The sequence below is a fragment of the Vipera berus genome (genome assembly GCF_964194415.1).
Source record: "Vipera berus genome assembly, chromosome: W".
Taxonomy (NCBI): domain Eukaryota; kingdom Metazoa; phylum Chordata; class Lepidosauria; order Squamata; family Viperidae; genus Vipera; species Vipera berus.
Window position 1 is genome coordinate 60200026 of NC_138210.1, and position 20815 is coordinate 60220840.

Below are 20815 nucleotides of genomic sequence, written 5' to 3' on the forward strand. Positions count from 1 at the left end.
AAGAGGAAAAGGTGAAGAGGATTATTTTATTTTACTCTCGAGCTTGATGGACTTTTTAAATCTAAAGTGAAAGTGCGTCACAATTGAAAGTAAAAGATGGCGGCTAAACCTCCCCCTAAAACTCTTCGGAGCGGTGGAACGTCTCCGGTGCAACAATCATCATTGCAGGCGTTGCATCCTCCTGATGTATTGACACCGAAGGACTTACGAGATGCTCTTGAAAAACATGCCCAGGTAATTTTGGAATCAATGGGTGATAAATTTGCACAGATGGAGGAGAAATTGGAGAAATTGGAGGAGAGAATGGAAGAGAGGATGGAACAGAAGTTCAGTGTGATGAAGGTAGACATTTTGTCTTCAGTGCATAAAGTGGCGGAATGTGTGGAAGATTTGGATGAAAAAGTGGAAGATTTGACTCAAAAGAATGCCATATTAGAAGCAAAAGTATTGGAGAATGAAGATTTAAGAGACAAAATGGAAACAGAATTGAGTCTTGCTCAATATTACCAGATGCAGTTTGCTGTTAGAATCAGAGGCTTGAAAGAGAATATTAAGGAAGATTTAAAGCAGCTGGTTTCTAAGGCTCTTGAAGTGGTATTGAATCAGCCAGCATCTGAAATAAGAGGAGGTATGGATAAAGTGTTTCGTGTGAATTCATGGATTGCTAGACAGAGAAAGTTGCCTAGAGATGTGGTGGTTTACTTTGCAAAAAGGGAAATTAGAGATGAAGTTATACAAGCTGCCTATGATGCTAAAGTTGTGATTGCTGATCAAGAAGTCTTGGTTCTAAAAGAAATTCCTCCAAAGATTTTAAGGAGAAGGAAGGATTTTACATTTCTTGTGCAAGAGCTCAAGCAACGAGATATAAGGTTCAGATGGGAGATTCCAGTTGGGTTGATGGTGATGCATGAAGGTAAAAGGTACCGGCTGGTTACTGTGAAGCAAGCGCGTGATTTTTACAATAACGTTTTAAAAGCAACCCCATTAACACTTCTGGAAGCTGCAAAGGGATCTGGAGAAGGAGAACATCAAGAGGCTGAAGCAGAGGAAAACGGTGCTGGAGGAGATCAAGCCATAACTTCTTTGGATGATCCTAGAGAGCAAAGGGTAACGCGTGCTGCTTTAAAACGATCAAAAAAAATAAAAGAACAAGACCAGCAAAAGTCTTTGGTACTTCCACAACGTACTTATAGCCAAGCAGTGGGAGGAGCACGGCCTAAAGAAGATAGTCCTATCAAAGCAGTGCTCCAAGAGCTTTGGGAGGATATGCATGGCAACTAAATTTTTAACCTGGAACGTTAATGGACTAAATTCACCACAGAAGAGGAAGAAAGTTTTTCAATATTTAAAACAATTCAAGATAGATGTTATATGTTTGCAAGAAACGCATATTAGGGTTGTGGATCAAAAGTATTTATCGAACTCAAGGTTGGGTACGCAATTTGTTGCTTCTGCAATGAATAAGAAAAATTGAGTGGTTGTTTATGTTAAAAGTGCCTTAACAGCAGACTTAATTGAAGCAGATAAGCATGGAAGATACGTTATGATAGAGCTGCTGCTAGAAGGTAAAAAGACGCTTTTAGTTGGATTATATGCTCCTAATCAACAACAGGCTGACTTTTTTAGTTTACTTCATACAAAGCTTACCCAGTTGGATTATAAATCTTTTATTTTTATGGGGGACTGGAATGGTGTTTTGGATGTACAGATGGACAAGGCTGGAGCTTTTAAGCGCGTCCCAAGTCATGCTAGACTGCCTAAATCCTTTTTTGAAATGAAGGATGACTTGGAACTGCGAGATATTTGGCGCGAGAGACATTTGCAGGAGAAGGATTATACTTTTTATTCTGACAGACATCAATCTTTTTCTAGGATTGATTTTATTTTGTTGACTAATGATTTTTTTTAAGGACTAAAAAGGTGAAGATTTGTGCAAGAACTATCTCTGATCATAGTCCAGTTTGGCTAGAGATTGATAAGGAGAATAGAGACAGGCGCTCGTGGCGCGTAAATGAGAATTTGTTTAGAAATCAGAGAAATGTGGAAGAATGCAAACAGCGGATGAAGGATTTTTTCGAAATTAATATGAATAAGGGTACCTCTATGGATATGGTTTGGGATGCTAGCAAGGCCTACATGAGAGGGGTGTTGATATATATGAATAATAAACATAGACGTGCTGTGGAAGCTAGGAGGAAAGAACTGGAGAATGAAATAAAGGAAAAAGAAAAGGCTTTGATTTTGAATTCAGAGGATGTGAAGACTAAGGAGGCTATTAAACTGTTAAGAGGACAATTTGATAAATTAATGGCTGACCAAGTGGCAACCAATTTGCGGTTTGCCAGGCATAATACTTTTTGCAACGCTAACAAACCAGGTAGATGGTTAGCTTATAGATTGAGGAAAAAACAAAGGGCTTCTAATATAGACAAAATTGAGTATAAAGGAAGGGTTGTGTTTCAACAGGACCTTATCAAGGGTGCTTTTGTGGATTTTTATTCTAAATTATATGCTAAGGAGAAGATTAATGAAAAAGACATTGATATATATTTGGAGAATGCTAGCATCCCGGTTCTTACGCAAGTACAAAAAGAGGAGATTAATCAATTAATTACAGAAGAAGAAATTTTTACAGCAATTAAGGAATTGAAGGTGGATAAAGCACCAGGCACGGATGGTTTGTCTGCGGCTTACTACAAAAATTTACAACTAGAGATGATGAAACCGTTAAAGGAACTGTTCCAGACAATCCAGAGGGGGGGAAAGGTGCCACCGTCTTGGAGAACAGCTTTTATTTCTTTGATTCCGAAGGAAGACCAAGATGCTACTCAAGTTAAAAATTACAGACCAATATCGCTTTTAAATACAGATTACAAGATATTTGCTAAGGTTTTGGCTAATAGATTGATGAGGGTTCTGCAACAGGTGATTCATGGGGACCAAACGGGGTTTATTAGTGGTAGGCAAATGAAAAATAATGTGAGGCATATAGTTGATGTGTTAGAGTTTTTGGAAAGGAACAACCAGATCCCTGCGGCGCTAATTTTTCTAGATGCTGAAAAAGCTTTTGATCAATTGAATTGGCAATTTTTGATGAAAGTTTTAGATAAAATGGATTTTGGGGAAAATTTTCTACAACCGATTAGGGCATTATATCAAAAACAAACTGCCCGAATCATAGTTAATAATAGTCTGACAGAAGTATGTAATATTGAGAAGGGCACAAGGCAAGGGTGTCCGTTATCGCCCTTGTTATTTGTGTTAACATTAGAGATATTATTGGTTAAAATACGGAATTCGGAAAAAATTAAGGGGATACAAATTAGAGATCAGGATTATAGATTGAGAGCATTTGCAGATGATCTGGTTGTTACAGTGACCCAGCCAGAGAACTCTGTTGTGGACCTCATGGAGATAATAACACAATATGGGAAGGTTTCTGGATTTAAAGTTAATATACAGAAAACTAAAATTTTGGCCAAAAATATGACAGTTTCGCAAAAGGCTCTCTTAGAAGGATTAACTGGATTTGAGATTGTTAAAAGGGTTAAATATTTGGGGGTGCTTTTGTCGCCCTCTAATACAAAGTTATATAAAAATAATTATGAAAAATTGTGGGGGAAAATTCAAAAAGAATTGGAGAGTTGGGGAAAATTGCAATTGTCTTTGTTGGGACGGATTGCAGCAGTGAAAATGAATGTCCTGCCTAAATTTTTATTTTTATTTCAAATGATACCGATTCTTAAGAAAGATTCTAATCTGGAGGAATGGCAGCGAGGTATCAATAAATTTGTTTGGGCAGGGAAAAGGCCACGAGTTAAACTTAAGATTATGCAGGATACTCGTGAGAGAGGTGGTCTCAAAATGCCTAATTTTAAACTATATTATGAAGCTGCTGCATTAGTAGGAATAAGTGATTGGATTAATTTGTCACAAGAGAGATTATTAAATCTTGAGGGCCACGATTTGTTGTTTGGCTGGCATGCATATTTGTTGTATGACAAGAAGGTAGACAATGTGTTTAGAGTGCATATTTTAAGACAGGCATTGTTGAGAGTTTGGAAGAAGTATAGACATAAGTTAGACTGCAAGATACCATTGTGGGCAATTCCAAAACACGCAATAGAAAATATACATGCTGGCTTTAAACATGATGTGACTACGTACAAGGAGATCCTAAGCTTGGAAAGAAATGTTTGGTGTTTGAAATCATATAGCCTCTTGCGAGAAGAGAAGGTTGTTCAAAATTGGTTTCAATATACTCAGTTACGGGCCAGGTGGAAAGAAGACCAGAAAAATGGATTTACAATGACTGATGAAAACTTGATAAAGCAAATCAGAAATCAGGGACCAGCACATATTAAACGGATATATCTTGCGTTGATAGAGATTGATTCAGAAACAGAACTTGTTAAGGATTGTATGATAAAATGGGCCCAAAACATCCAGGAAGTTATTACAATGGACACATGGGAAAAGATTTGGGTGAGGAATGTAAAATTTACACAAGCTCAAAATCTAAGAGAGAATTTTTACAAAATGTTTTATAGATGGCATTTAGATCCTAAAAAGCTTGCAAGTATGTATCCGAATTATCAGCCTAAATGTTGGAGGTGCGGTGATGAAGACGCAACATATTTTCACATATGGTGGACTTGTAAAAAGGTTAAGGCCTTTTGGATAAAAGTCTGGTGGAACATGCAGAAGATTTTTAAACAGAGGATAAAGTTTTGTCCGCAACTTTTTTTGTTGGGAATAATTGCAGATGCTACAGTTGTGGACACTAAGTTGATGTTGAATTTAATTACGGCAGCAAGACTTTTGATAGGTCAGTACTGGAAGAAAGAGGAACTGCCGACCATAGAAGAGTGGACTTTAAAGGTTTCCGACCTGGCTGAGATGGCGAAGATTTCGGCCTATTTGAAAGATCACTCGCAAGAACGCTATATTATGGAATGGAGAAAATGGATTGAGTTTATCCAGAACAAGTATAGGGTTAAGAAGTTTCATGTAGCATTTGAATACTGTAAGTCTTCTTTCTTTTCTTCTTTTTCTATTTTTGTTTTTCTATATATATTTAATATATATATATATTATCCTATATAAGCTAGAGAGTGATGGATTTTAGAGTTTATGGATGTTAGTATATGGTTGTTTATGATTGTTTTTTTTTATATACCTTGTATTTAGCTCTGGGAAGTCGGGGGGGGAGGGGGGGAGGGGGGAGAGGTAGGGGGGGAGGGAGAAGGGAGGGGGAGGGGGGATTTTTAAAGGAAAAATTGTATGTTAAAACTTTTTAATAAAAAAAAAATAATTTTTGATATGTTTTGATTCATTCATTGACCATTGATTCATCTGCCTTCATGTATTTTAATTCTTACAATAGACCTGAAATGAGAAAAACCAAATGCTAACTTTTCCTTTCAAATTATGGTGGGGGGTATATTTTGGTATCTATTATCTTTACTTGGCCAAGTTAATAGATCACCATGAATATGTTTAATTGGAATATAAAATAGGCAAGACAATACAATGTTCATTATCTGCAAATCGCGATCTGATCAATAAGGGATGGTGGTGGTCCTCTCATTCTGTTTTCTGGTGGTAAGGAAGGCAAGGAGAAGGAGGAAGTAGAGAAGCCATTTATCCCCCACCCCTTCTTTTGCCAGTCTGGGGAGAAATGCCCTGACTGACAGGCAACTTGGACAGTGGAATGAAACTGGATTAACTAGGAAGCAATTCTTCTCCTACATCCACTACTACTGTGGAAGCTAACTGATCCACTGGGATAAAATGATGGAAGCTACCTAGTGAAACTTTATCTTGCCAACCTGAGGAGAAATGTAGATCAAACAATAGTGTGATGATGACTGAAACAGGAGGAAGTTCTGCCTGTGAATGTCAGATGAGGTACTTTTTTTTACACAAGCCTGGCACTTTTGTGGGAGACCAAGGACCATTTTTTAAAATGCCTTGGTTTCCATTAAGCCTTAGGCAGGAGAGACTCTCCCAGTGTATGGTGCCCAGCACTTTACAAAGTACCCAGCTGACATTACATGGGCAACTGCCTGAGGGCTGATCTCTGCCCAAGTCAAAATCCATAAAGGAAAATCAGCAATGACCAGAGATGAGGGGACATGCCAGCAACAGATGAAAATGGGAAGTGGGCAGGTCCTAGCACCCATAGCATCATCACCAGAGTTGCCACCAAAGTACCAGAAATTTGCATGTCAGGAGAAGAGAAAAACAGTTCTGAATCAGAAATGAAAAAATAACGTTACGTTACCTCAACTGTGGGCTGGAGATGAGATAGACTGCATTATGCAACATGTACTTGAACAAGCAAGGCATCTTCAAACCATACTTGCAGTGACATGTGAATGGCTGCTGCCTCCGTTTAACAATCATTGTACCAAAACAGGTAGGCTTTATATCTCTTCTGCAGTGGTTCGGTGATATTATAGTTGCTTACTTTTCTTCCCTTTAAAATCCTTCAAAAGATATAGCCTGTTTTTTAATTTAGTTTCATATTAAGAAATTTATACAGCCACCCATCCCCCAGCGAGCTCTGGCAATGAACAAGAATAAAAACACAACACTTTCTTTAAAAAAGGATTTTAAGAAAAAACAAGTCCCAACAAAACTATTTTGATTTATCATGATATATGTACAGGGTCAGAAAACTATCCTTTGTTAGCTACCTGATCATTGTTGTTGTTAGCTGTGAAGTCGTGTCCGACCCATCGCGACCCTATGGACAACATTCCTCCAGGCCTTCCTGTCTTCTACCATCTTCTGGAGTCCATTTAAGCTCACGCCTACTGCTTCAGTGACTCCATCCAGCCACCTCATTCTCTGTCGTCCCCTTCTTCTCTTGCCCTCAACCTTTCCCAGCATGAGGCTCTTCTCCAGTGAGTCCTTCCTCCTCATTAGGTGGCCAAAGTATTTGAGTTTTAGCTTCAGGATCTGGCCTTCTAAAGAGCAGTCAGGATTGATCTCCTCTAGGACTGACCGGTTTGATCGCCTTGCAGTCCAAGGGACTCGCAGGAGTCTTCTCCAGCACCATAGTTCAAAGGCCTCAATTCTTTGGCACTCAGCCTTTCTTATGGTCCAACTTTCACTGCCATACATTGCAATACCTGATCATAGATGTGGTATAATGCTGCGTGAAACAGATAGGTTGTTCCTTGTCTTATTTCTAGTTTGTTTTGTGCCTATCAAATCTCTAGCTAAGTGACAGAAATGCAAAACACAAATGGCTATAAATAAAGCAATTTATATCTGGAATTAGCCAGACAAGCTATAAGAAAATTACTCAGCTGAAAACTGTCCCAAAGTCTTTTCTGTCTTCTTCAATAAATTAATCAGAATAAAAAAATAGAATTATATTTTTTGTCTTCTTCAGGTGAATTCTCTCAATATGTGGCCATCAGCTGCACATAGATATGGCTTCCTCACATCCTCTAATGTGCCAGGTAAATTGAGTGTCTATGATTACTGGTTGGTAAACAGCCAGTAGTATTCTGCTTAAAAATGAAATTAAGGTGCTTTCCAGCTATAATTATGAATGTTGAGGTTTGGGGAGAGGAGAATTATGGCTTTAAGGTTTGGGGAGAGGTGTGTACAATGCCTGCAATGAATGTGGACTTGGTATCTTTAGAATTAGCTTTGAGTTCAGTTTTTTTGCTCTAGGCCAGGCTAGATATTTGAATTAACCATCCTCTTTCTGCTATTTCCACACCCCAGTGCCTTTGAAAAGCATTTCTGTGGATGTCATTATACGAGGTTTCGTGGCTGACGTAGTATCAGAACTCCAGTACCAGAATGAGGAAGAGAATCCAGTGGAGGTCACCTTTCTCTTCCCTCTGGATGATGAAGCTGCAGTTTATGCCTTTGAGGGTTTGATTGGTGGAACACGGATTGAGGCCGAGATCCGAGAGAAGAAGCAGGTGCAGAAGACTAAACATTTCAGAATACAGGGGTATAGTTTTGGGAAGGCATAAGAGGCTATATCACTGCACCCAGATTGTGACAAGAAATCTACACATCACAGTCTGCCATGCTAAACAGACTTAAATACATTTCCTTCGGGTTTGATGTATTTTCTTGATGACATTTGTTCCTCTACCATAGTGAAAAGTTAAGTGGTGGTAGGAACAGTGTAACTGCCCAAACATGTGAAAGTGTTTTTCATTTGAAAGGAATACTATCTGGAAAGGTTACTGATGAGTAAGTGCATGCAGTCTTCTTGAGAACATTATGAAAGTGAATTGCCACTGCTGGCTGGGATTATTTTAAAACCCGAAGTCCCAGAGGCTCTTTATTTGTGACCACTCTAATCAGTGATCTTGTCCTCTTTCTCCCTCTTCAACACAGGCAAAGCAAGAATACGACGATGCCTTAAGCGAAGGCCGCCAGGCTTTTCTGCTCGAGAGAGAAGAAAATACCAGTGACATCTTCACATGCAACCTGGGCAATCTTCCTCCTGGTGCGAAGGCCACACTGAAATTGCGCTACGTTCAAGCTCTAGCTATGGAACCAGATGAGGCCGTCCGTTTTGTCCTGCCAGCTGTCCTGAACCCCCGCTATGTTCCTGAAGGTAACCAACTATATTCCTAAATTCAGCATGGAGCCCCCAAAGCAAGGACTCCAATAGGCACCTTCCCTGCCTTCCTTGCTCAATGGTGTCACGCACTGGGACAGTTAACTCAGTTTCATCCTAAAAACCAATAGTTGTGGCTCTATTCATACAAGACATGAAGGCATAATGTACGATACTTGCATAGGAGTCGACGTATTCTGTACATTCTTTGGGGATGTGCAGTTAAGCAGTGTTTCAGTCACATTGTGCAAACACAGCTATAGTTTGCCGTTAGAACAATAAACTCTTGAAGTAAGAAGCTTGAGAAGGAGGCATGCTGCCATTGATCCTTTCCATTTAACTTTACCATTTTCTTTATTTTTATTCATGGATAGAGCTCAAAATGGTGTGTAGTTGCTAGACCAGACTTTTGCAAGATGGTGCCCGCCAAATGAGTATAAGAAGGTGCAAAGAATTCAGAGACCTTCCGTTATCGCATCCTATTATTTTCCTTTCCAAATTAAAAAGAAATACTGATATAAAGTGCTTTTCTTCCCTTCCTCTTCTCACACCATCTTCATGAAGAAGGCTGGGTTTGACTAGGACAAATTCTCCAATTTGAGCAGGATTCCTTGTGACTTCATGGACACTTCCTTTTCTTGGCAGGAGTGATTTCCCATTGGTTTCTTCCATGGTAGCCAAGTAGTAAGCATATCCCTCCCTGCTTAGCTTTGAAGTCCAAGTAAAGCATCTACTGGGATCCAAAATCAGAGTGAGAATTGTGGTCATACAGGGCTCTGAACCTGTCTTGGTCCAGCTCAATAATCCCAGCACCCCAGTCTGGTGGAACATGCAGAAGATTCTTAAACAGAGGATAAAGTTTTGCCCGCAACTTTTTCTGTTGGGAATAATTGCAGACGCTACAGTTGTGGACACCAAGCTGATGTTGAACTTAATTACGGCGGCAAGACTTTTGATAGGTCAATACTGGAAGAAAGAGGAACTGCCGACCATAGAAGAGTGGACTTTAAAGGTTTCCGACCTGGCAGAGATGGCGAAGATTTCGGGCTATTTGAAAGATCATTCGCAAGAACGTAATATTATGGAATGGAGAAAATGGATCGAGTTTATCCAGAACAAGTATAGGGTTAAGAAGTTTTATGTAGCATTCGAATAAGTCTTCTTTCGTTTTCTTTTTTCTTTTTCTATTTTAGTTTTTTATATATATTTAATAATGCTAAGGTTTGTTTTATCCTATATAAGCTAGAGAGTGATGGATTTTAGAATTTATAGTTGTTAGTATATGGTTGTTTATTATTGCTTTTTTTTTATATATACCTGGTATTTAGCTCTGGGAAGTCGGGGGGGGAGGGGGGAGGGGGGGAGGTAGGGGGGAAGGAGGGAGGGGGGGAGGGGGGGTGGCGGGGGGAGGAGGGAGGGGGAAGGGGGGTTTTTTAAAGGAAAACTGTATTTTAAAACTTTTCAATAAAAAAAAAAAAATAATCCCAGCACCCCAGTGCCACTTTCTTGTTTCAGGTGGTGTCCTGCTGCCCCCAGATTCAGGCAGCTATCCCCAGGAATCCCTTATCTCTTATCAGGCTCAGAAGGGGGCACCGTTACCCAGCAGATACCAAGAGTGTCTAGAGAAGCTCTGCCCTACACCCTCAGCCTCAACGCCTATGGCATCATTCGGGTGGATTCAAAATGCAGTCTTATACAAAATATGTCGGAGGATTGCACTGCTGCCCAGGTAAGGCTGCTTAGGACCTAAAGATTTGGATGGGGAGAAACTTTGGGTAAAAAAGTATTTTTCCAGCACCTACACACTTCATACACCTCATCAGTACAGGTGGCCCTCAACGTACGACCACAATTAAGCCCAAAATTTATGTTGCTAAGTGAGAATTTTGCTGAGTTTTGTCCCTTTTTACGACTTTTCTTGCCACATTTGTTAAGTGAATCACTGCAGTTGTTCAATTAGTAACACAGTTGTTAAGTGAGTCTGGTTTCCCATTGACTTTGCTTGTCAGAAGGTTGCAAAAGGTGATCACATGACCCCAGGACACTGCAACCCATCATAAACGTGAGTTGTCAAGCATCCAAATGTAAATCACGTGATCCTCGGGATGCTGCAACAATCATAAGTGTGAAAAATGGCCATAAGTCACTTTTTTCAGTGCCGTTGTAACTTCCAACCGTCACTAAGCGAACTATGGTAAGTCGAGGACTACCTGTAACCTGTATGAACCTAACAGCCAAATGAAATACAGGATTGTTCACACCATTTGAACTGACTTTTAGAAGAAAAAAACAGAAATGGGATGTGGGATTAAGACTGATGCTGAAAAGCAATGGTGCTGCTGCCCCAATAGAGGGCTCTAAATGCTTAGGAGCTGCCAGATGCAGTTCCTTTTAGAACTGCTGAAAAAAAAATGGTCTGCTGAAAAGTAGAGCTACAGATAATCCTCAACTTAATAACTCTTCATTTAATGATGGTTTATAGTTACGGTAGCCTAGAAAAGATGCTTCACAGCCATAAAGCATCTCTGGCCATTGCAAAACCCCAGCAGTCATGTGATCACTGTCTAAGTGCATGACAACCTATTCACAATTACAACCAGTTGCCAAGCACCTTCTAATCATGTACAGTAAGTGTCATTTGCAATCTTCTCTACTAGCTTTCCCAGAAAGTCAGTAGTTGCAAGCTGTTGCATCTGCCCTCTGGTTTATAAGTGCTGGCTGAAAAAACTACATTCTTGCACCCAATCAAAGGATTTCCCTTTCGTGTATCAAGGGGAACTGAACTCCTTTGGCAAACAGTTCTTTCAGCCAGCCCCCAGAGACGAGAGGGCATCAAAATCTAAGCAGAGAGGCTGTGTGGTAAGGCAAAAAGTGTGGGTGCCTGATGGATGGGAGAGGCCCAGCGCAAGCCTTGCACAAACGTCTCTTTCTTCAGGGGCTGAAAATCCTGCTTGGAGTTTGGCAGGAAAGACATTCAACTCCTGAGCCGAGAAGCAGCTTGATAAGAAAAGGAGTGAAGAGTGCCATGGGCAGGACCAGCGCATGCTGCACACAAGTGTGTCTCTGCTGGGATTGTAGTCAATGAGCAAAGCAGTCATATGGGGGTCTTGCTCAATGACTGAGATTATGACCTAATTGTGGTCATAAGTCAAGGGCTACTCATACGTGGTTTCCCAAATAATTATTTGTACATAAATAATACATATTATTTATTTAGAAATAATGAGTAAATCCCTAACTCACTTGCCTTGATGAAGTTATTTACGGCTCCAAGGGCTGACTATACAAGGCCAGAAGATTCCCAGGTGCCTGTTCCCCAATCAGGTAGTCTTTGGATATGTTGTGCTACCATTCCCATCATTCCCAGAAAGCAAGGTTTATGCAAATGGGAGAACACCGGGTTTTGTAAATGGTCTTTCTCGCAAAGAGTAGATGAGCTTGCAAGGATGAACTGGTCCTCTGAAAGTCCTCTTAGAGTGGGCCAAATGGCTAGGGATCTGGGTGATCTGCTCCTATCAGTGCTCCTATCAGAATTAAAAGGGATCCTCTGTTAATGGAAGACTTAAGGCAAGGCAGCATTTATAGCATCTTAGCGACTTAGCATAGCACTTACTTTGAGAATTCATAGCCTGGGCTCCACAGCAGGGTTAGAACTGCAACCTGCAAGCACTTTGGTTTTGCTTATCTTCCCAAAGGTCTCCTTGGCTAAAGGGCACCAATTTGACCGTGATGTGGAACTGCTGATATATTACAAAGATGTTCACAAGACCAGTGCCATTTTGGAGGCTGGGAAATCTGGAGCTGCCCCAGGTGAGCAAAGCTGAAGACAAAGGAGGGAATTTATGCCTCTTCACTATAGTACTCAGCAATCCCTCTTAGCCTGCCTATCAGCAAAGGATGCTGAGAGATGCAATTCAGCAACATATTTCATTTCATTTTATTAAATTTATATGCCGCCCTTCTCCCTGAGGACTCAGGGTGGCTCACAACAATAAAAATTAAAAAACATAGAGTAAAAAATTTAAAAGAAAATTAAACAATAAACACAAAATTACAAAACAATTTAACCCAGTAAAAGCCTAATTAAAAATCGTAGTCAGTCCAGGCCCGCTTGTTGGAACAACCACGTCTTCAGGTCACGGCGGAAGGACCGAAGGTCAGGGGCCATCCACAGCTCCGGAGGCAACATATGGAGGAACACGAGTTCTTCACCTTTGGCATAAGCTATCATGTGGCCGAAGTGGAAGTCCTAAGAATTGGAGAAGCCCTGCCTTGAGTGAAATGCCTACTGACTGCTTTTCTTTCTGCAATATATAGGTTCACTGATGGGGGACCCAGCCCTCCTGCTAAGCCTGTACCCCAAGATTCTACCTGCTAAAGCAGGTCAGCATGTTCCTGGAGAGTTTATCTTCCTACTGGATCGCTCTGGCAGCATGGGTACCATCATGGGTACCAGTTTTGGCTCACTAGCACGCATCGAGAGTGCTAAGGTACTTTAAAGGTGGATAAGTGCATGAATCAATTGGATTGTTGAAGATGGAGAATGAAAAGTGGTCTACAACAGTGGTTCCCAATCTGCTGTCCATGGATCACTGGGGGGCTGCTATGTTATCACAGGGGATTCATGAAGGCTTGAAGAAATGTCATGGTTTAAATCTTGAGTTAAGTCTTGGAGGGTCTATGGCCAAGCTATTTAAAGGGGGTCTTTAGTGAAGAAAAGGTTGAGAACCAATGGTCTACAATATTTATAGGCTACATCTATTGCCTGTGTAGAATTTCCTCAAATCTTTCAAGGTGCTTATGCTACTGTACATGGTCCTTTCCCTTTGACCTTTCAGACCCTTAAAACAACTCTGTAAAGTAAACTGGATTTAGTGTCTAGGGAAGGTCACAAAGTGAGAGCTGTGATGATAATTGGAGCCCAAATCCCTATAACTTACATCCAAACACAACAGTTGACTTTGCAAAGGGAGGACTACAGAAAAGTGGAGGTGATAAACATGGAAACATTTTGAGTCTGAAAGGATGTGCTGGGATATCTAAAGTGACTCCAGATGTTTCTCTCACTCCCCCATTCCATTTCAGGAGACCTTGATTTTCTTGTTAAAGAGTCTGCCTCTGGGATGTTATTTCAACATCTATGGCTTTGGCTTTACTTATGACTCATTTTACCCGTGAGTATTAAAAGATGTCTTTTGTCCATCTTTTTATTTTTTGGTTTCTCCAGCTCCTACTTGTTATGTAAAGAATATTTGGAAAGAATTAAATGGATAATTTGGTTTTAAAAGAAATACAGGGTTAAATAGGAGAAACTCCAAAGTCTTTAAATTAGGAGTAGAAGAAAAAAAAATTACACAATGTCTTGCATGTGCCACTTCCTTGAAATCCCTTTTCTTAACTTGAATATCATATGAAAGCTTTATCATAGACCAGAGGCATGTGGAATTTTCGGATTATAGGGCCCCACTTCACTTTTGAGAGTCTGCAATCCAAAGAGAAATAATGTGAATACAAAAACTAAATTTTACTGACATCAAGAAACATTAAGTAAGCATAGTAATTTCCTCATTTATCATGAATTATAATGAAAATTATAATTGGGTGAAAGTTCATGACCTTGAGATCTCCTATTGGGTCCTAAGGAGGTGTTCCCTTGTCTTCTTTCACCTTTTTGATAGCCATATAGAGCCCTTGGGCTCTCTATGCTTCTTAGCATATTAAGGATAATAAATTACAAAGAATGGCTTTGGTCTGTGTGATTGTGCTTTAAGGCTATGAAAAGTGAGATGATGAAGAGTAGATTCTTGTGGATATGAGGAATATATAAAAGGTTGTTTGGGAGAACTTGGTTCAGCTTAGTAATAGCTTTCACCCTCTGGTGCCTTCCACAGGCAGAGTGTTAAGTATACCCAGCAGACATCTGTCCAACGTGTGAAGGAGCTGCGTTGTGACTTGGGAGGCACAGAGATTGTAAAACCCTTGAACGCCATTTACAGCCAGCCATGCCTTGAAGAACATCCTCGACAGGTATTCAATTCTAATAAGATCTTTCTTTTTACATAGAATCAGGATTTATGTATAAGCACAAAAAGATTTATACAAAAGCACATAATAATGCCCATAACTACCAAATAAAGACTCTTAGAAGGAAGTTTTACTTTTATTATATGCTGTAAGTGTTACAAGCACAGTCGTGCTTTGCAACCTTTCAAATAGATTTAGATGAGACCAATTCATATTTTGTAACATACAATTGAGACCTTTCATCCATCATTAAATATTCATTTTCATTTCTGTATATATAGCTATTCTATTCTATAAGACCAAAACGCCTTCACTTAGATCTATTACATCCTTCTCTTGTTCTTAATTTCACAGATACATTTCTGTTTTCTTCCATTTATTTCATTAATCTGCATTCTCTATATTTACTACTCTTATATTCTTCCAAATGTAATGATTTATCACCTGGTGGGTCCATAAATATTGACCTCCAAAGCCCATCATGGCATTAGATCATTAAGGTCTTCACATGCCACTTTTAAAAGATAGGATAGAAACTACCATATTTTTCCATGTATAAGATGCACCCTTGTATAAGACACTCTGGCATGCGAGTTCCAAGCTTACAGCAAACAAAGTCAGTGCTAGGAGTAACCGCCTCCCAGCGCTCTAAATAGACGCCTCCTGGCCGGCCCCACCCACCTAACCACAGCCGGCATGATGAGCATGCATAGTCAGTTCACAGTAGCAGCCTTCCGACCCTGATAAACAAACCAGCGTGAACACAGGCATGACAGCAAGGCAAGGGAAGTGAAGGCAGGTTTTAAACTCCCCACCATTTCTCCGCGTTGATCAGCTGTTTGGTGGAGCGCCGAACAGCTGAGACGGCAAATCTGGAAGTTTGGCCTGCTACTATTATTGAGCAGGACGGCCTCGTAGCTACATTCCACAGGGTCCCTGGCCAACATACAGGTACGAGGGAGACAAAGGGCTGTTGCTGCCATCCATGCTGCTGGTTCCATCCGCTGCCTCCAGATACCACCATCCGACAATCTTGCCCCCTCTCATTAGTGGCAAGCCCACAGGGGCTTGACACCAGGCAGCATGGCAGCAGCATTTAAAGAACCCACACAGGCATGGCCTGGGCTGTGGAGGTTACCATTATTTTTTCGTGTATAAGATGCTGCACTTGTATAAGACACCTGATTTTTGAACAGGGTATTTGCAGGCAAAAATAGCGTCTTATATTTTTTATTTTTATATATTTATTTTTATTTTATTGGATTTATATACCGCCCTTTCCCGAAGGACTCAGGGCGGTTTACAGGGTATTTAAAACAAAGATCGATACAAAAGTTAAAAAATTTTAAAAAAGATTAAATCAATCCCTAAAAAAAATAAAAACCCCAATTAAAATTCTCAGCCTGGGCCGGAAAAATATGGTAGGTCAGGGGTCCCCAACCCACAGGCCCCAGCCCATTACTGGGCCATGGCCTATTCGGAACTAGGCTATGTGAGAAGTGGGCCAGTGCGCACTCGCAGCTCCATTCACACGAACACCCCAAAGGCTTCTCTCTTGCGTGAGTGGAGCTTTGTGCATGTGTGCCCACCACTCACAAGGCCAATTTCCCCTCTCCATCCCAGCCAGGCTGTCAAGCCATCTGCTCATGATGCTCCAAAAGCGGAGCTGTGAGAGCAGAGGTTGAGTGGGATGAGCATGCCCTGCTCAGCTTTGCTGACTGACTGAGACTGGCTGAGCAGGACACCCGATTCTCTTTTGGAGCATCGGGCAGCCTCAGTGAGTCTGAAAGAGCACAAGACCTGCCCTTAAAGTCTTCTCTGCACCAAAAACTTTTGCAAACAGATGAAAGGCTTCAGGGGAGTGATCTCACGCTATTTCAGGCCTTCCATCCCTTTGCAAGAGCTTTTGGCATGCAAAAGCATGAAGCAGCGTGAAACCATGCCCCAAAGGCTTCTCTTATCTCTTGCATGAGTGGACCTGTGTGCGTGCACGCACAGTACCCCACCATTCACATGGCCCAGTTCCCCTCTTTCCCCTCCCCCCTCCAGTCAGGCTGTCAAGTCGCAAAAGCTGGGGACTACTGAATTAGGTTATCAGTCTCAGTTATACTAACACTATATGCAGCATTCTTTATTAATGGTAAATACTGTTGACTAGTTTGGGCATATTTTGGTCAATATGCCATCAAGAAAACCAAGATGAAAACTAAATTTGCTTGTGCTATTGTGATCAAGTCAAATTTCTAATCTAGAGACTACTTCGCAAGCCAACATACAGTTACTCCAATCTCACCAACATTGGTAGAACAAAAACAGTAACTATACACAGAGACAGCAGGTCACCATGTCTCAAACCAAGCCATTTTGGGGGGTGTAGAGATTGTTAAGCAAAGCTTTGGCTTCATTCCAGTCCTGTTGTCTCTTTGACTAGCCATAGGAAGTTCAAATTACATTTCTTCTTGCCTGCTTCCAATCTTCTTCTCTCTGCCCTTTACAGTTTTCACTTCAAGTTGCTCTCTATCTCCACAGATCTTTGTGTTCACTGATGGAGAAGTGTCCAATACAGATGAGGTCATTGCTGAAGTTCGACGTAACAGTCATTGCCACAGGTAAGAAAAGGTAAAGGTAAAGGTTTCCCTGTCACTCGTGTCCGATTCTAGTGCACATGCTCATCTCCGTTTCTTAGCTGAGGGAGCCAGCATTGTCCGAAGACAATTTCCATGGTTATGTAGCCAGCATGGCCATATGTCAGAGGCACACAGAACGGGTAAGAAGAGAGGCTGAAATTATTTTCTTGATGTTCTTGTCACTTAGTTTCCATCAGCTTCTGCCCTCTTCCTTCCTCACCAAACAGGTGCTTTTCCTTTGGCATTGGGGAAGGGGCTTCCACATCCCTGGTCAAAGGCATTGCTCGAGCGGCTGGAGGCAGTGCCGAATTCATCACTGGCAAAGAACGCATGCAGGCCAAGGTCAGGTCTCTTCCTCTTCACGGGCTTTAGCTTTGCTGCATGTCACTGATATATAGTTCCAGGATTTAGCATCTTTTATGCTGCCACATTATTATATGTTTTTAATATTTCAGCTGCAGTGGCTTAATATCTTTGAGATATAGGGGGGCATCAGAAATTACATGGATTCAGTTCTTTAGTGCTAACAAGAACTAATGTGAAAACCCACTGTTTATTTTGATTTATAATACATGTTCTATATGAGGCACAAATATAGGAACATATTTTGGGGTAGCAGATATACAGCCTTGTCATTGTTATTTGGAACCTGGAAATTAACAACAGTCAACTTATAAGTTTAGTGACCGTTCGAAATTACAATGACATTGAAAAAAGTGACATGACCATTTTTCACACTTGTAACCATTGCAGCATTCCCATGGTCCTGTGATCACAATTTGGATGCTTGACAACTGGTTCATATTTATGACAGTTGCAGTGTCCTATGATCGTGTGATAACATTTTGTGATCTTCTCACAAGCAAAGTCAGTGGCGAACTCAAAGTCACTTAACAATCATGTTATTGACTGCAGTTATTCACGTAACAGCTATGGCAAAAAAGTCATAAAATGGGGCAAACAACTTACTTAACAATTATCTCACTTATCAGAAGAAAATTTGGGCTCGATTGTGATTGTTAGTCAAAGATTACCTGTATGACATCTCTTTCTGAACTGGAAGCCATCAGATGGGATAAAATCTATCTGTATGCTAGAAATATTTCTGAAACAATGACCCAGTCAGGCATAGGTTGTCCAGTATTAACCAAAGTTGCAAGATATAATTCATAGAATCACAGAATGTACTGTTTAGGCTATTCAGTCCAATTCCCTTTCAGAGCAGGTGCCCTCATTAAAACATCTTGCTTCACCTCCATCTGAACACATCAAATGAACAGAAGCCTATTTACTTCTCTAGGTAGTTGATTCCACTGCAGAACTGCTCTTAACTATCAGAAAGTTTTGTCAAACTTCAAATCAGAATCTGTCTTCCTGTAATTAAATCCACTATTCCATACCCTGCATTCTGGAATAAAAGATAATGTCTTCTTTGTTTCCTTCATTTAGGAGCTCAAGGCAATGTATAAATTTATTTAAATGTTTTAAGTCCACCCAATTCATCACTAATTCTGCAATCCCTTTCGGGTATTTGAAGAGTGCCACTGTATCCCTTCTCAACCATCTTTTCTGAGTTCTAAACATACTCTGCGCCTTCAGTCTGCCTTCACAGAGCTTAGATGCTAATTCCCCGATCTTCTTTCTTATCTTCCTCTGAATCTGCTCAGTTCTTTCATTTCTGCTTAAAGAGTAAAGGCCAGAACTGGACATGGCATTCAAGGTGGAGTTGTACAAAGCAGAATACAGTTGAATAATTATTTGAAAATTAATCTTCTGCAGTTGCAGCATAAATCTGCATTTACCTTCTTTGCAGCCAAAAGCTACTGTTTATCATGAGGAGTGGGAGAATAGAACACTGTGCAGTCAAAATTTTGATTGTTTTTGCAGAACCTATTTTATAATCTCAAAGCTAGAGCAGTGACAACCTTAATATTTTCAAAGTAAATTTTGCCTTTTATTTCTCAGAGCATCCTGAAATCATATACTGCTTCTTCATAAGATTCCTGTTTCCTGCAGGCTTTGCAAAGTCTGAAGAAGGCCCTTCAGCCAGCAATGACGGGGATCTCTCTGAACTGGGAGTTGCCTTCTGGCCTTGAGGCCACACTGGTCAGCGCTGCCTCATCTATGCCCAGATCTGGGGGCAACTTCAGGCAAGTGATCCACCTGAGGCCCACCAACCTGAGAAATCCTCCCTCCTGTGGTGCAGACTATATACCCTGTGCTGCCCTCCTTCAGCAGCTCTAATCCTAGAATTGTCCTGATCCTCAGAAAGAATTTCCCTTCTTTTCCCCTTCCTTCCTTTGCAACTTTTGTTTTTATACAGGCGTCGGGCACCATGGAGGGGGCAGCCATTGTTCGGTATAATTTCCAAAATGAGACTTCCACAGAAACAACCAAGTTCTCACTCCGACTTGAGAAGACAGACAGGTATAACCCAAGGCTGAGGAAACCCTTGAAAAGAGGCACATGAATGAGTCAGTGGGAGCACATCCAAAATATTTTTCTGACTCCTGAAGCAGATGCCTCTTTTTTCAGATTCACAGAGTTTCTTCATGTCCTACTCCCAGCTATCTCTTCACATACAATGCAGCCAGGAGTAGCTTATGAACCAAGAAAAAGATGAAGCCGTTTTGTTGATTCAGAGAGAGGTGCTTTTCACCTAGCAGAGCCATTTCCCCTTGGAGATGACGTGTCCTTTGTATGTTAATGCCAAGTGAAAGTAGGAAGCCACCACCTTGATCAACTTTATTGCTTAGATGTGTGTGTCATCTCTTGCCCTCTGGAGTCACAAACCTTTAGCCAAGGACCCAGAGATTTGACTAGATTCATCATTGTTCTGGCAGTTTTCATTGTGAAAACATAGTTAAGAACATATTGACTAAAGCCCAATAGCCCAAGCCAATGCAAAACAAACCACTTGTGTTCTTTTATGTTACTTCCAGGCTACAGAAGTGCTTCTCCAGGGGTACATTCAGGCTCTGCCTTTTCTCTTCTCAGGGAAGAGACAACAAGGAAAGGGTTTTTTGCTCCAGATTTTCAGCTTCATTGAGTTAAAATCCAACACAAGCACTTAGTCATTATTAACTTTGTTATATTTACTGTCAGCTGATCCTCCGGAGAGAAAGCCACGATATAAAAGGAGCTGACAACAAATTAAGACTTGGTGTGTGGCGTGATGGCAGACCTTTCTCTGCCCATCCCTCCCCTTTCTTTGTAGGCTCCCTGTTCACCGTCTTGCAGCTCAGGCGCTGTTGCAGTAATTAGAGGAGGACAAGGAGAAGGTTGAAGAAAAGCAGCTCCTGGCACTAGAGACAAGACTGAGCTCTGGGGTGGTGTGTTCCCAGACGGCTTACGTGGGTGTGAACACAGAGCTGGGCAAGCCGGTTCAAGGAGCTCTCCTCCACCGAGATGTCCCCCTTCCAGGTGAGTTGGCAGCAAAATACGGCGGATCAGTCCCAGGCCTTGAGTGGTCATTGAACCAAATGAGGGACTGATTTGCAGCTCAGTTTCTTCAGATAGCCTGGAGTCTTGCCTGGTGGAGCTTCTGTTAAAAAGCCTATCA

The 20815-nt window shown here is 41.0% G+C and overlaps 1 protein-coding gene across 1 annotated transcript in view; it reads left to right on the forward strand.

Annotated features, from left to right (window-relative positions):
- LOC308676345 (von Willebrand factor A domain-containing protein 5A-like) overlaps positions 1 to 20815 on the forward strand; it is a 31483-nt gene that overhangs the window by 1128 nt on the left and 9540 nt on the right. The window contains 14 exon segments of the mRNA XM_081342154.1: positions 7406 to 7475; positions 7747 to 7949; positions 8377 to 8599; positions 10180 to 10331; positions 12298 to 12412; positions 12920 to 13092; positions 13688 to 13776; positions 14494 to 14629; positions 17156 to 17235; positions 17481 to 17595; positions 19270 to 19359; positions 19577 to 19680; positions 20471 to 20510; positions 20514 to 20676. Coding sequence (XP_081198280.1) covers positions 7421 to 7475; positions 7747 to 7949; positions 8377 to 8599; positions 10180 to 10331; positions 12298 to 12412; positions 12920 to 13092; positions 13688 to 13776; positions 14494 to 14629; positions 17156 to 17235; positions 17481 to 17595; positions 19270 to 19359; positions 19577 to 19680; positions 20471 to 20510; positions 20514 to 20676 — 1738 coding nt within the window. The 5' untranslated portion in view covers positions 7406 to 7420.